Genomic DNA, 14657 nt, shown 5'->3' on the forward strand with positions numbered 1-14657 from the left:
GCCTTTAATTCCCCAGATAACTTTACTTAATGAAAGGTACCTATCTTGGTCCTGGAAATATTATTTTGCACCCCAGGATACTTTCACTTGAGAATACTAATATGATGGCAGTTAAATTCAGCATCATGTACCTTCTTAGTTTTTTTTCTTTATATGTAAATTTTTAAATTAAATAGAGGCACTCCCAGAAAGCCTATCTTTTGGCAATCCAGAGTACTGTTTGTAAATAGGTTGTCTTCCTAACATTTGTAGACTTTTATATGAAACTTTAAAATTTGCAAAACCCTTTACAGACATTGTGCTATTTGAACCTCATAATAGCCTTGTGAGGTACATAGGGCAAGTATTACTTCCATTTTATAACTGAGGAAACTGAGGGTGAGAGGCTAAATTAGGTGCCTATAGTCACAGGGGTAGTAAAAGTCAGTGGTAATATACAAACTCAGGCCTCTTCTCATTTCAAGTCTGTCCAGTAGCTTATCCACTTCCATACTACACTATAGTGCAGCAGTCCAACAGATTATTAGCCTATGAAATTTTCAATCTCCTCTTTTGAAAAATGAGGAGGGTGGACTAGATTACCTCTAAGGTCCCTAACAACTCTGAATACTTTCACATTGTAATTAAGACAACTCATAGCATGGCCTAGTGAAGAGAGAGCTGACATTAAAGCCAGGAAGATCTGGCCTCTGAAATATACAGGATGTGTGACCCTTCGCAAATCACTTACCTTTTTAGTGCTCTAAGCAACTCTTATTAGACTATAAATTGCAGAGAAAGTGCTGGCCTGCCTTGGTAGGAGCTTCCTCACTTGAGTTCTCTACACCAATGAAATCTAGGTTCCTGTGCTTGTTTCATTGTAATGAAAAGTTAGTATTTATCATCATCATTGATGTCAGCTGTAATTTCTTTGAAAATAGGGCCGTTTTAACTCAATGCCCTAGTCACTGAAGAGATGCTTGGTGGAGTGAACTGAACGTTAAATTAAGGGCCTTTGAAATGTAAAGGGAGAATGACAACTGATTAACATAGTCCAAAATACCAATGCACACATCTGAGCAATGGTAGTGAGTTGAGAAAAGTTGTCTGTCAGAGTGGAGGGTGCAGCAGTTTGTGATTTCGATGACCACAGATTGTGGAGTAGGTAGATACATAGTATCATTTGACAGGTGTCAGAAAGCTCCACCCCGTTTTATTGCATGGCTCAGACATGCAATCTTCGAAAATTTTATCAGGATACATTCTCTCGACTTTTCTCCTCAAAGGAAACGGAAAAACCAAAACCAAAACCCTGGGATGGAATACACATAAAGCTTATTAGTCCTTGCAAAGTTTCTGATTCTTCGCAGCAATATTTTGATAGGGAGAGGGGAGGAGAAAATAAGGTTAAGAAAGATGTTTGATCTAAAAGTCTATAAGGAAAGTGATAAGAAAATCCCTAATTTGTGAAAGAGGCTTCACTAGAGGAGAGGTTGGATTTAAATGTGAGATTGAGGATCCCCCTTCCCTCCCCCAATTTTGCCTTAGGACCAGTCAATCAGAGAGGGGGAAGAAGCTGGGGTGAGGAGCATAATTTTGAAACCCTCAGGGTACATAAAAACGAACGGATCATCCGAGGAATCCCCCCACCCCCCACCCCCAGCAGGCAGGTGCTAGCCCCAGGAGGGAAACAGGCCCAGGCATTGTTAGAAGATCCCGGATTTAGAAAAGGAACATTTAAAAAAAGGAAAAAGAAAAGAAATGGAAAACCAGTCTATGCACAAAGCGTTAGCACTCAGACCCGTTTCCACTATTCCTGCTCGTGCCTAAGCCAGGGCCCCCTCAGCCTGCCCCCGCTCCCCGGGCCTCCGGGATGACACGGGGCGCAGCCCGCAGGTAGCGGCAGGGCTGACGTAGCCCCGAGCAGGACCAGTGCAGACGTGGGCAGCTGCACCGTCGGTGGGGCCGGGAGAAGAGGCGGGGGTGGGGGGCCCAGCGTGGCCCGGCGGGGCTGGGGCCAGACCCCTCCCTTTCCTTTTCCACGTCAGGTTTCTAGGGAGGCGAGGCCGCCGCGGTTAGACGGGGCGCGGGTGTGGCGCGGCGGGGCACCGGCGGCGGCGGCACGCCCTGGCTGAGCGGCGGCGGCCCCGCCGGGCTCGGCTCGCTCTCAGGCCCGGAGGATAACGGGCTCCGGGGCTGGACGGAGGGGAGGGTGCGGCTCAGGCACTGCCCCGGGTGCTGAATCCCGCCCCGCCTGGCCTCCGGCCCCGAGACCGTTAGCCGCCCTCCCCGCTGGGCCCCGGGGACGGCTGTCCTCCTCTCCGTGCCCGAGGTGCAGCGGAGCCGGGGGCAAGAGCTGCGCGCGCCCGGGACGGGGGGATGTTAGGGCGGGGAGGAGGGAAAGGGAGGGGACAGGAGGGAGGAGGAAGAAGGAGGGGACTCGGCTAGGGAGGATTCTTCTCCCTCCCCGTCTCTCTTTTTATTTTTTTATTTTTGGCCAAACTTTGGCCACGTGAACCGCCCCCCATTCACTTCTGCGCCAATGGGGCAGCGAGGACGGATCCCGAGCGAGGCCACGGGACCACTGCCGCGGCGGCCGCTTCATAACGCGCTGTGCGTGACGTGAGGGGCTCCTGTTGCAATGGCGAGCTGAGCCGGAGGATGTGCAGCAGCAGCGGCGGCGCCGCCGGCGACTACGAGGGCAGGGGTAGCGCTAGCCTAGCGGAACCCGGCCGGGGCGAGGGGCAGGGGAGAGGCAGCGAGGGCACACCCCCGCCGCCGGACGCGCTGCCACGCCGGCCCCGAGACGCCGAGCGGGAGCCCTCGCTGCCGCTCTCTGGTCCCTTTGCCGTCTCTTCTTCCTCCTCCTCCAGCGCCGCCGCCGCGCGCCGGGCATGGTCCCTTCTTAAAGGCGCAGGACCGCGGCGGGGGTGGGAGGGGGGGCGCGGGCAGAACAAAGCGCCGGTGCTCGCGGGGCGAGCGAGGGGCCTGCGGGCGGATTAGGAGGACCCCGAGGAGCCATGGGTATGCGGGGCCGGCCGCAGGCGCGGCCGCGCTGCCTGTCCCCGGCCCGGGGCCGCTAGGACAGACAGGGTGGCCTCCCCAGACCGGGGTGCCGTGACGGGCCAGCTCTCTCCCGCCGGCCGGTGAAGGGAGCTGACGAGGGACCGCAGCGGGCGAGCCCCTGGCCGGAGCCGCGGAGCGCAGCGCCGAGCAGCGCGGCGCAGGGGGTCGGGCCGGCCCGGGGGAGGTGGCTGTTTTTCAGGGGGCGAGGGAGGCTGTGCGGCCGGCGGGCAGTTGGGGAATGGCTGGAAGAAGCCGCCGCTCCTGGCTCAGTGTGTTGCTCGGGCTCATCCTGGGCTTCATCCTGGCGTCAAGGCTGATCCTGCCCCGCGCTTCGGAGCTGAAGAAAGCGGGTCACCGGCGCAAAGCCAGCCCGGAGGGCTGCCGGCTGCAGCAGCAGCCGCAGGATCTGCCCCCGCAGCAGCCGCCGCCCCCCGTGCTGTCGCTCGGCGGGGCGCGCGAGGACTCCCGGGGCTCGCTGCTCTGGCCTCCGGAGCTGGCCGCTGGCGGCCACCCGGACGACCTACCCCGGGCCAAGAACTTTCTCTTCGTGGGAGTCATGACAGCCCAGAAGTATCTGGAGAACCGAGCCGTGGCCGCCTACAAGTGAGTGTTGCCTGCGTAGGCTGCGCATCCCGGGCCGGTCCTCGGGGCATCCCGTTCGTCCTCCGTCCTGTGCCCTAACCTCGGGATGGTTGGGAGGGCGGGGCACGTCCCTAATCTGCCTCTCGGTCCGCGGGGACCTGTCCAGACCTGGAGGGGAGCGTTAGCCGTTGTCCGTGCTGGGGGTGGGGAGTGGGGGTGGGGTCTGTGGATGGAACGCAGCATGGATGCACCATGATGGGCCGTATTGGGCTTTATCCGGATAGGTACCTTCTCCAGGTTTCCACAGGCACACAAAGGTCCATCCATTTTTTATTTAGGCCACGAGTTTCTGATTTGGGGTCCACGGACCCTTCGGGTCCTTGGATAGATTTTCGAAGGGATTTGTGAATTTGGATGGAGAAAAATTGCATCTTTATTTTCACTAATTTCTAACTGCAATTTAGCATCTCCCGAGAAGAGTCCATCTCACACACCCACAAAATGTTAAGAACCCCCGATTTAGACTTGAGAACCTCTTGGAATGAGCATTTGACTCCTAAAAATTGAGGGATGCCTACGAGGAATTCTGCCACTCCAAACTGAATTTGTCCAAAACAGCTGCTATTTTTTGAAGCACTTACAACGTCCTGGCATCTAACAGCCAAAAGAGAAGTGTCTTTGTTGTCAGTTAAGATAGCTATCCTAATAAATCAAGACTGGTTCTGATCATTGTAATTGGACTCCTATAAATAGGAGAGCAGGGAGAGAGCTGTGGTAGTTTTATAATAGAAGAGGAATCTTAAGTATCTTTATTTGGGGGGGGGGGGGTTCTATTTTTTTAGTAACCAAACTACAATTTGAAAAAATAATAGCTTTCAATAAATATTCAAGTATTAATACATATTTTTAATATTTTATATCTTGTAGTAGAATATTGGGTGGGTGGGTGTGACAGTATAATATTTATGTACTTAAGAATGAAAGAATTTGTATTAAATATTAATTATTAAAGTTAAGAGTAATTACCAATTGCTGTAATCAGCATGAGTTAGAAAAATAGATGAATTCATGTTCAGGATAAGCACTAGGTGTTAACTAAATAGGTTTTACAAAGAGATTCTGTAGAATGATGGCAGACTTTGTTAAATTATGGCTGAAACGGAATTAATTTTGCCATAAATTACACAGTGGGGAAAGATACTTTGTCCATTTTTTTGAAATTGAATCTTTTAAAAAGTTTTTTGGTTATATGTGAGAGATTTTAAGACATACATCAGAAAAGTTGGTTTGCTTATTTATACCACCACACTAGAAATACATGGGGAAAAAAATCAATTTCCAGCATATGAGAGTGCTGAGTTAGAATTTACATTTTATTGTAAATATCTGCCTTGGACCTTAGATCACATCTGACTCATTATTAGCTTCAGTCTCCTTCCCCTCCCTCCTCTCCCCTAGAAATTAGTAGTGAAGATCGAAAAGGAGTGTGGAACTGAATAAACCAGAAGGGAAAAAAAGAGCTAGGAAGACACTGCAGTAATAGTGGGGAATTACAGTACTATCAATGCTGGTCTGATTTTACCTAGATGTATCTGATCTTACAATTTCCATTATGTTACATATATTCAAAGTTCAGATTTGTCATGCAGGATTACTGACTGGTAAGCCAAAGAAACGTAGTGGAGTTTTGCGGATGGTAGATTGGTCTGAGCATCAGAAGAAGGACTGTATTCTGTAGTAAATTGATTTCCTGTTACTATATGTGAGTCACTTAAATTTCCTTAAAGCTTCCCTATCATGAAACGAATATAAGATTTTCAGGATGATATAGTGCAATCCTGAGAGCCGCAAAGGCCTAGGCTCAAATCCTGCCTCTGACAGTAACTACAGCCATGGGCAAGTCATTTAATCCCTGTGTCCAAGGAAAGAAGTATTTATTAAGCATGGGCTATGTGTTGTCACACATATGTTAAGTGCTTTACAGATATCTAATTTGTTCTTCAAAAGCAACCCTGGGAGCTGGGTGACATTATTACCCCCATTTTCAATTAAGGAAATTGAGGCAGCTAGAGGTTAAGTGACTTATCCAGGGTCACACAGTAAGTTCTATCTGAGACAAGATTTGAAGTAGGGTCTTCCTGACTACAGGCCCACTACTCCACTTTAGCTTCTTCATTTATATTAAAAATCAGAGTGATAATATTTGCCTATCTGCCTTACAGTAATGTTGTACGTGAAATGCTTTGCATACTTTAAAGTGACATATAAACATCAATTATTCAGTATGGTTGCAAAAGTACTGTATGTTTGAATGAAAACCATTGTATAAATTCACTACCCCTTATTTTTGGCAGCAGTCTTTTTTGAATACAGCTTGTGATATCTGACTATCCTATGGTTGGGTTGTCAATTGTGTGACACAACAAATCCAATTTTATTTTGAAGTCTGATCTGTATGATTAATATTTTTCTATAGCCTTGGCTGTCATATTTTACATATTGTTGACTTTGGCTCACTCTCCACTTCTAAATGCCCTTTACTTTTGGGGGTTAATGACCCTAATGCTTTGTCTTCCATGCTTCCCTAATGGATTCTTTTGGAATATTTCGAGGAAGGTAGAAATAGCAGTCATTTGATCTTCAGGCTATTTGTTACTCTTCTTTTGTGATACACTACCCTTTCCTTCCTTCTCTTGCCATTTACCCTCCATGGTTCCTTTACAATAAATAAATAATCTTTTCTAGGACTTTCTCCTTATTCTCCCATTAAGGAAGCAGTTAGGATTTAGAGGACTTGTGAGGTGAACTCTCCTCATTGGTTGGGCATTGGCACTATGCAACCTAATATTCCCCTGATCTAAAGACAGTTTTGACTGACTGAGTTGTCATTCAACCAGGTGATTTTTAACCTAAGAGAGAATTGACTTGACTTGGATCTGGTGGTTATGGACTAGTCAGTCATTAAACATGCATTAAGTATCCGCTATGTGCCAGGGACTCTGCTATGCATGGGACTACAAAGAAAGGCAAAAGATAGTTGCTGCTCTTAAGGAACTTGCAATCTAATGGGGGAGACAACAAGCAAACAAACATGCACAAATAAACTGTAAACAGGATAAATGGGAGATAATTAGCAGAAGGAAAGTGTTAAAAATAAGAGGAGTTAGGAAAATCTTTCTGTAGAAGGAGAAATTTTAGTTGGAACTTGTAGGAAGCCAGGAGACAGAGATGCAATGGGAGAACATTTGCAGGCGTGCCTGAAACCCAGACATGGAGCATCTCATTGATAGGACAGCAAGAAGGCCAGCATCCCTTGGTGGAAGGGTGTGTGGAGGGGAGTAAGATTTAAGAAGACTGGAAAGGTAGGAGTGGGGGAAGGGAAAGAGCCTAGAGTATGAAGGACTTTGAATACTAAACAGAGGATCTTGTATTTGATTTATACCTTAGAGTTAGGGTTGACCATTTTAAAGGTGAGTTAATGTTCAGTCCTTAAGTGAAATACTAGAATCATTTTGGTGCACATTTAGGCTTAAACCTTTTGTTGTCGTGAAGATGTAGTACTTGAGTAGTGGACCTGGATATATTAGTATAAATATGTACAGTGGCATTCCTACTATACAGTACCCTTGAAATTATCTTGTATAACAGGATCTTAGGGTATGGAGTTGGGAAGAAATTTAGAGAGCACCACGTTCAGTCCCTTCATTTTGTAGATGAAGAAACCAGGGCCCCAGGAAATGGTGCGAGTTTTTTCAAAGTCACACAGATAGGGAGTAGCAGAGTTGGAATTTTTTGACAACAAATCCAGTGTGGGTTTTTTTTTTTTTAACTATACCATAGTGCTTTCTTTTGCAGTGATGCAAAAAAAACAAAAAAACAAAAAAACAAAACCAAAAACGAAAAAAAACCCAAAACACCGAAAAACAAAAAAAAATCAAGACTGGAGCAATCAGAATAGATCTCACAGAGTCAGTACAGTAAAAGCTTTTCATGTGATCGTGGGGCAACCAGATTGAGACTCTGCTTACTCCTGCTTTATATGTAATTCTAACAAGTCATAAGAAGTAAATTAGAAGGGGGAGCTGTTATAGGCAGCTGTGAAAAGTGATCAACAGTCTGACAGCAGGTAAACTCAAGAATTTGAATGTAGTAGCCTAGGGCCAACAGCCCACAGTTGCACCCCACTGAGGCCTTTCCATTTTGCCTTAATATACAGTCACCCTCGGGCTGTTGTAGTGTGGTGTAGAAAGCCTGAATTCTCTCTCACCTTTGCTCCCTACTACTGATGGGGCTTAAACATGACATTTAAGTTCTCTGAAACTCAGTTTTCTCATTTATTAAATTAGAATAAAATACTCAGACTACTTGCTTCATAGTTCTGTGAACTTAAGATAAATGTAATTGTTGCAAAACTTCTGTATAAATGAGAGAAGTTTATAATAGCATGCATTCACAAGGATGGACCTTGAGTCATCAAAAAAAGGTTAAATTCATTATGCTTACAAGGAAGTATATAAAACATTTTAAAAAGATTATCCAAACTGTATTAAAAAAAGAAAAGAAAACAAACTACTGCTTGAATAAGGTCTCAACTATATTCAGAAAACTTGACCATTTGGAATGACTCATCCCAGAAGGTCCTAAAAGGCCTGGAGTCTACTGTATTTTCTTTTTATGTTTGAGGGCATATATTTTTTAGGTAACTTATCTGGCTTTTAGATTTATCACATTGAAGTCCATGACTTGGCCAGAGTAATTTTTCTACCTACTGTCAGAGGGTGGTCAGAAATCCATACTGGTCCCTCATTGCTTTACCCACTGAAATTGACATCAGAAACAGGGCAGTGTTAAACCCAAGAACATTAAATTACTGAGACAAGGATATTTTTTTCTCTGCACATGAATGACTGGGAAAATAGAATTGCAGTTCGGCAGAAATTAGGTTTAGACTCACAACTTATATCATGCCCCCACAGAAAGTTCAAAAAGGATATACAAATTAAATGTCAAAAGACCTCAATAAAATGTATTTCATACGCTGGGATACAGCATAAAGAGGGAAAAGTTGTTGAAAACTTGGATCCAAAGATTAGTATATTGCATGTCATATCTTGATTATCAGCTATGAGTTATTTGGAGACTTTGGTAGGAGAAAAAAGGGAAGACAGTCTTCGAGCTTCTTTCCCTCCTTTACTTCTTGACATCTTTCCTAAAGTTTCAGTTCAAGCATTTAAGTATCCATACTTGCTTGACACTGTTGTTATAAATACAAAAACCAAACAGTTCCTTCTCTCAAGGAGCTTATTATACACCTGTGGTGGAAAGCAATCTGTATACAGATAAATACAAAATACACACAAGGTAAACATAAAGTGATTTTACAGGGTAGTTGGGGTGTCAGGCAGGACCCTAGCAAACATAGAGCATTAGGGAAGGAGGTGGTACTTGAATTGAACTTTGAAAGGATCTCCAGAGATGGATGGAGATAATTTAAGGATGGAGATGAAGGAGAGCATTCCAGCAATGGAGCATAGGCCGTGCAGAGGCATGGAGAAGGAGATGAAATGTGTGTACAGAAGGGCAGCCGGTGGGCATGTTTGGACCAGTGAGTACCTGAAGGAAAGACATGCAGTAAACCTGGAAAGGTAGGTTAGAGTCAAGTTGGAAAGGGCTTTAAATACTAAATGTAGGAGTTTGTATTTTATCCTAGATCAAGGGGTTTTTAACCTGGGGTCCCTGAATTTGTTTGTTTTCAATATGTTGATAACTGTATTTCAACACAATATGTTTCTTTTATAAACCTATGTACTTTATGTATTTTAAAACATTATTCTGAAAAGGAGTCCATAGGTCTCACTAGGGGTTAATGAAACAACAAAAAAAGTTAAGAACCCCTCTCACCCAAAGGCATTAATGAGTCACACCTTTTAGAGCAAGGGAGTGACATTTTCCAGCATGTACTTTAACAATGTCAATTTGGCAGCTGAATGAAGGCTTGAGGGGAGAGAAAAGATTCAGGAAAACAAATGAACCTATTGCAGAAGTCCAGGTCAGAGGTGATAAGATCCCTGAACATGGGTGGTTGTGCTATGAGTAGAGAAGGATTTGAGACATGGGGTAGGTAGAATCAACAGATTAAGACTTGAGTTGGTAGTAATATTGGCTCATATTTATATGGTGTTTTGCATTTAACAAATCATTTGCCTTAGAATAATCAATGAGTGTAAATAGTGTGCATATTATTGTCCCAGTTTTGTAGATGAGAAAACTAAGGCTATGCCTCACATCTTTTGTCTTTTACAAATTGATAAGTATACCATCAGTGCTTTTGTCCTAGTCACTGATTAAAAATGTTTAGTGTTGTAGGACCAAGCGTAGATTCTTGGGAATTTATGTAATAGAATAGTAAAGCCTTCCTTCTACGTTGAAGTATTATTGACTGAAATTTGTGTTTGGCCATTCACCAGTTCTGAATTCATTGATGTGTATTGTTGTCTGTCCCACAGCTTTTCCCCGGAGGTAGCTGCTTTGCTGTAAATGGTGGCTGTACTGTATCTAACGTGTCCCTGAGTACTAATCTAGCACTCCCTCCTAAAGGAAGTGAAGTTAACTTGTGGTGGTTTCCTTACCTACCTTCTATTTTATATTTATGTCATTTAAAAAGTTGAATTTGGTTGAACTTTTATTTTTTACCTGTGTGACTCTTGTACATATAAATTACCCGGAAGATTCTGTACAATGTGCCCAAAACCTTCCTCTAGGTTTCCTGACCTAATATGGGAAATCCCTCCATTATACCTTGGCCTTGCTGCGTGATGATGAGAGAAAGCCTTCTTTCCTTTTCTGATCAGACATCTTTTGGTGATGTCTTTTATGCAGTATTTTTCATGTAATTCATAATCAGTAATACGCTAATGCCTACTTATACCCCCGATGAATCACTACATTGTCTCTTGGGTAACCTATGGTTTTTATTCTTTAGAGAGTGTGATATTCCATGAGTTTTAGCTCTGTTCTGTTATAGGAGAATATATATTAAATATATTAAAATGATGGATTTTTGTTTTGGAGAGAAAAGTAGTCTAATTTCTCATGTGCACATTTTATTGAAATAATTGGTCTAGAGAAAACATTTCTTTTCAAACATATAAAAATGCAAATACGATTTTAGTTCAAAGCAAGCCTTCACATAAAATGGCATAGTTGGAAATGATGAGGTTGGGGTTAAGAGACCTGGCTTGAATTGTGCCCGAAACTCAGTAACTTTAACCACAGGCAAGTTTTATTTGACTACTCCCTCAATTTCCTCATGATAAGATGAATTTAATAATACCTTCCTTTGCAATTCTGATTCTTCAGGTGTTGTGATTTTCCATAATTTACAATCATACAGCATCATTTGAAGAACATATGTATTAAAAATACGAGTTTTTGTGTCAGTAATCACCTTAGCATGATTGATGACATTATACATTTAAAACAATGGGATCCAGCCTGTTCTTTGTCCCATCCATTCTGGGCTTAAGGCTCATTCATTGTCCACCTGCGAGGTCTGTTGCAAAGGGCAGTGGAGAGGAACAAATGCTAAGTATAAATATGGTGTAGCAAGTTACCAACAATGAATTTATAAAATTCATTTTATTCATGGTATAAAAATTGTCCAGTAAATGCAAGATCAAAAAAGTAGATGGGTTGGACATATGATGAGGGGGGTTAACATGTATGTATTTAAACAAAGTACTAAACTGTGGCGATTGTCATTATCTAATCAGTGTCACGTGTTATTTCTGGAGCCGTATAAAAATATAGTATTTTTGCAAACTGAATTGTCTCCCTGCTACCATTCCCTTCACATTTCCTAGAAAAAAAGTTGGAAAAATAATTTGTGGTAGATTTTTCAGCTTTTTTATTGAATAGCAGAGAATGTGGGGAGTCAAAATTCTGTTAGCATATTTTTCCCTAGTTAGGGGCACACTGTTTCTTTCATGTACTATGGGGGGAAAATTATTGGTAGGATCTTGTGATTTAGCAAGCTTTACAGATGTATATGTAAAAAGAACAATCTAGTAAAATTTGCTTGGATTTGAACTTTAGAGAAGTTAGTACATGCCAGATGGCTTAAGTTTTTTTTTTTAATACATAAATCACAGTCAGCGAATGGACCTCACTTTTCAAAGAAGGGAAAATCTTAAATTATAAAAATGTGCCCCAGCTTGTAGAAAAAAAACAACCCTCACCCTGTGACCATTGACGAAGAGGAAGTAAAAGAACTTCTCTTCTTTTAGCCACAGCATCTCAGAATTAATCCCCCAAACCTGCTAGTTACATCTTAATTTAAATATACATTTTCATTAACAGCTTAACAGCCAATCTTTTTTTAAACAACTCTCAGTCACAGAGATTCTCACGATTTGTTTTCCAAAAGCACCATGAACAAAAAAGCTTGTAATAAGGTTTTGAGATTCAAGGGACTTTGTCACTTTTCCCCCTCAGCCGTTTTACTTGCTCCATTAAGTATCTACTCTCTGTTCCTTAGTTGTTGGGCTGCCAGCACAGGATTTGTATACGGAGCATTGCTGGGAGGGCCAATAGCCCCCAACATAAAGGAGCCTGTATCTTTTCCCACACTCTGGACTACTCAGTCAAACATATAAGGGCATAACTGTGTTACCAGGCACAGTGCCATATTCTGGAAACATAAAGATGAAAAATAATGCAATCTTTCCCTCAAGGAGTTAACAAGATAGTGATTTGTATACAGATAAGGATAATGCAGAGTAGAATGTGACACAGGCAAAGAAAAGACTCAGGATGCTGTAGGAAAACTTGAGGAAGGAAAGGAGGACTTTCCAGGGTAAGCTTTCCTATTGGAGATAGAGGACCTGAGCTGAGGAATAAAAGGGTTTAGGCAGGCAGAGGTGTAAAGAGGCCTGGGCAAATGCATGGAAATGAGAAGGGACAGGAGTAATGTGATAGGGCCACAAAATTGGGTGGGCGTCAGATGGTGGAGAATGTTAAATGTCAGGTAAAGGATTTGTATTTTGTTCTATAGGCAGTTGATATCCACTGAAGGTTTTTGAGTCAGGAATTGACATTATCAGTTCTCTCCTATAGGTAGGAATATTTATTTTGAAGAGGGTAAAAGATTATTGGAGTCAAGGAGAGTAGTTTGGAGGCTCTTAGATTAGACTAGTCAAGAGGTGATAGGGCTTCTGAACTAGGATGGTGGTGGTACGAGTACATATAAGGAACAAGTGTGAGCAGGGTTATGTAGTTAGAATCAAAGGATTTGGCAAAAGGTGGAAGAAGGTGATGGAAAAGGGAGAGTCAGAAATAAATCTGAGGATTCAAACCTGGGTAAATGGAAGGTTTATAGTCCCATCAAAAGAAAAAGGGAATTTGGAAGAAATGTCAAATTCAAGAGGGAATTTAAGGAGTTCAGTTGCCATCTTCTTTAACCCTTCCTTGGAGAATGTAAAACAAATAAAAATTTACAACTTTTATTTAAAGTAGAAAATACAGCAAAAACTGTTGTCATACACACTGAACTACTAATTTAATCAATCTTGTATTGTATGGTAATAGAAAAACTCTTGGTTAGTTACTTCTTTTACATTGACAATATTATAGTCAATATAACTTCATGTTTCCAGTAAGTACTAGAAAAATCCGGTGACCTATTCACCCTTGGAGTACCATAGATATTCTTTGTGTTTCAGCATGAGGAAAACCTCTTCCTTTCTTTTTGAATGTCTTTTGTGATGCCATTTCTTAGTTTTGTATCCTGTTAAAAGTTTTGCTAATTCTAGAGACTGTTGATCCCAGTAACATTAAACTCAAAAACACTTCAAAAGTGTCATAGCTACTAGTTTGTCCTATAGCCAGAGAAAACTTTATGCATGACATAATTAAAATTAAACTACAGTTTGCGTTGATTTGTGTTTCTAGCTCTTAAGAGAACATTAGGAAGGAAAGTAGATACTTGCAGTAAGATGTCAAGTTCATACCTCCATTTAAAGATTAAATGCAAAGTAAAAATCCCAAAAACAAGTGAAAAAGTGACTATCGGTGTAATTGTTATTTTATATGTAGTTAGGGCATTTTGCTAGATGGACATAAGTAGAAAATTTATAGTGATTTAAAATTTGATAAAATTAAAATTTTGTAGTGTTTTAAGTTTTCACTCAGGTAGTATTTCTTCCTTTCCTCACCTTCTTTTACTTCATTAACATAATTTTTAAAATAAAATATGAGATTACAATTTTTTTTATAATATCACCTGTTCTTAAATTTAAAGATTACCCATGGAGTAATGAGCAAGTGGAACTTGTGAATAATAGGCAGTGACCCTGTTTCTGTTGCCCAGTCAAACTTAGAAGGAGGCTGAACACAAACAAGTTACGTTATAGTCTGCCAACCTTTACCATGGGTTCTGCAACGTTATTAGTAAGTAAGGAAGAGGAAATAGGGTCCTAAATTCTAAAGAGGAAAATCTTTTTAAATGGCAAATGGATTGGAAAAATTGTTCTTCCTTACAAGTATAATTCTTGAATTTTCGAGACCCTTGATGTTTGTTAAATTGAATTCAAAGGGGATAAACAATAGTAGATGAGAGACTGAATGTATGGATGGGCTAAAAGACTTAAGTAGATGAGATGATTAAAGTGATAGAATTGGTTCAAATTTTGTAGTATGGGATTTTGATGGACTTACGTAACCTAATGAATAAAAATGGGATTGCATAAATCGATCTTGCTTTTTAAATAGATACTTCTTTTTAAAGTAATGGAAGCTTTTGAAATAGCAGAATTTACCTTCCTGTACTTTTTACTTTTCTGTCTTTAATTGTCTTTGTTTTGTTGAATGTAATGTATAGTTTGTGCAGCTAAACTTGCTCAGTTTTTTTTCTGTATTACTAGTCTTGAAGAACACGTCTTAGTACCGAATATCTTAGAAATGTGTTTTAGGCTGTTACCCAAGCAGTGTTGAACTTTGAATCTGCTCTCTGAGACAGAGATGATGATCAGTTT

The 14657-nt window shown here is 41.9% G+C and overlaps 1 protein-coding gene across 1 annotated transcript in view; it reads left to right on the forward strand.

Annotated features, from left to right (window-relative positions):
- Window positions 1–3139: 3139 nt before the first annotated feature.
- The window catches only part of CHSY1 (chondroitin sulfate synthase 1), an 85688-nt gene continuing 74170 nt past the window's right edge, over window positions 3140–14657 (forward strand). The window contains exon 1 of the mRNA XM_072616910.1: window positions 3140–3648. Coding sequence (XP_072473011.1) covers window positions 3284–3648 — 365 coding nt within the window. The 5' untranslated portion in view covers window positions 3140–3283. The remainder of the gene's footprint in view (window positions 3649–14657) is intronic.

This window comes from Notamacropus eugenii, chromosome 1 (genome assembly GCF_028372415.1).
Source record: "Notamacropus eugenii isolate mMacEug1 chromosome 1, mMacEug1.pri_v2, whole genome shotgun sequence".
NCBI lineage: Eukaryota > Metazoa > Chordata > Mammalia > Diprotodontia > Macropodidae > Notamacropus > Notamacropus eugenii.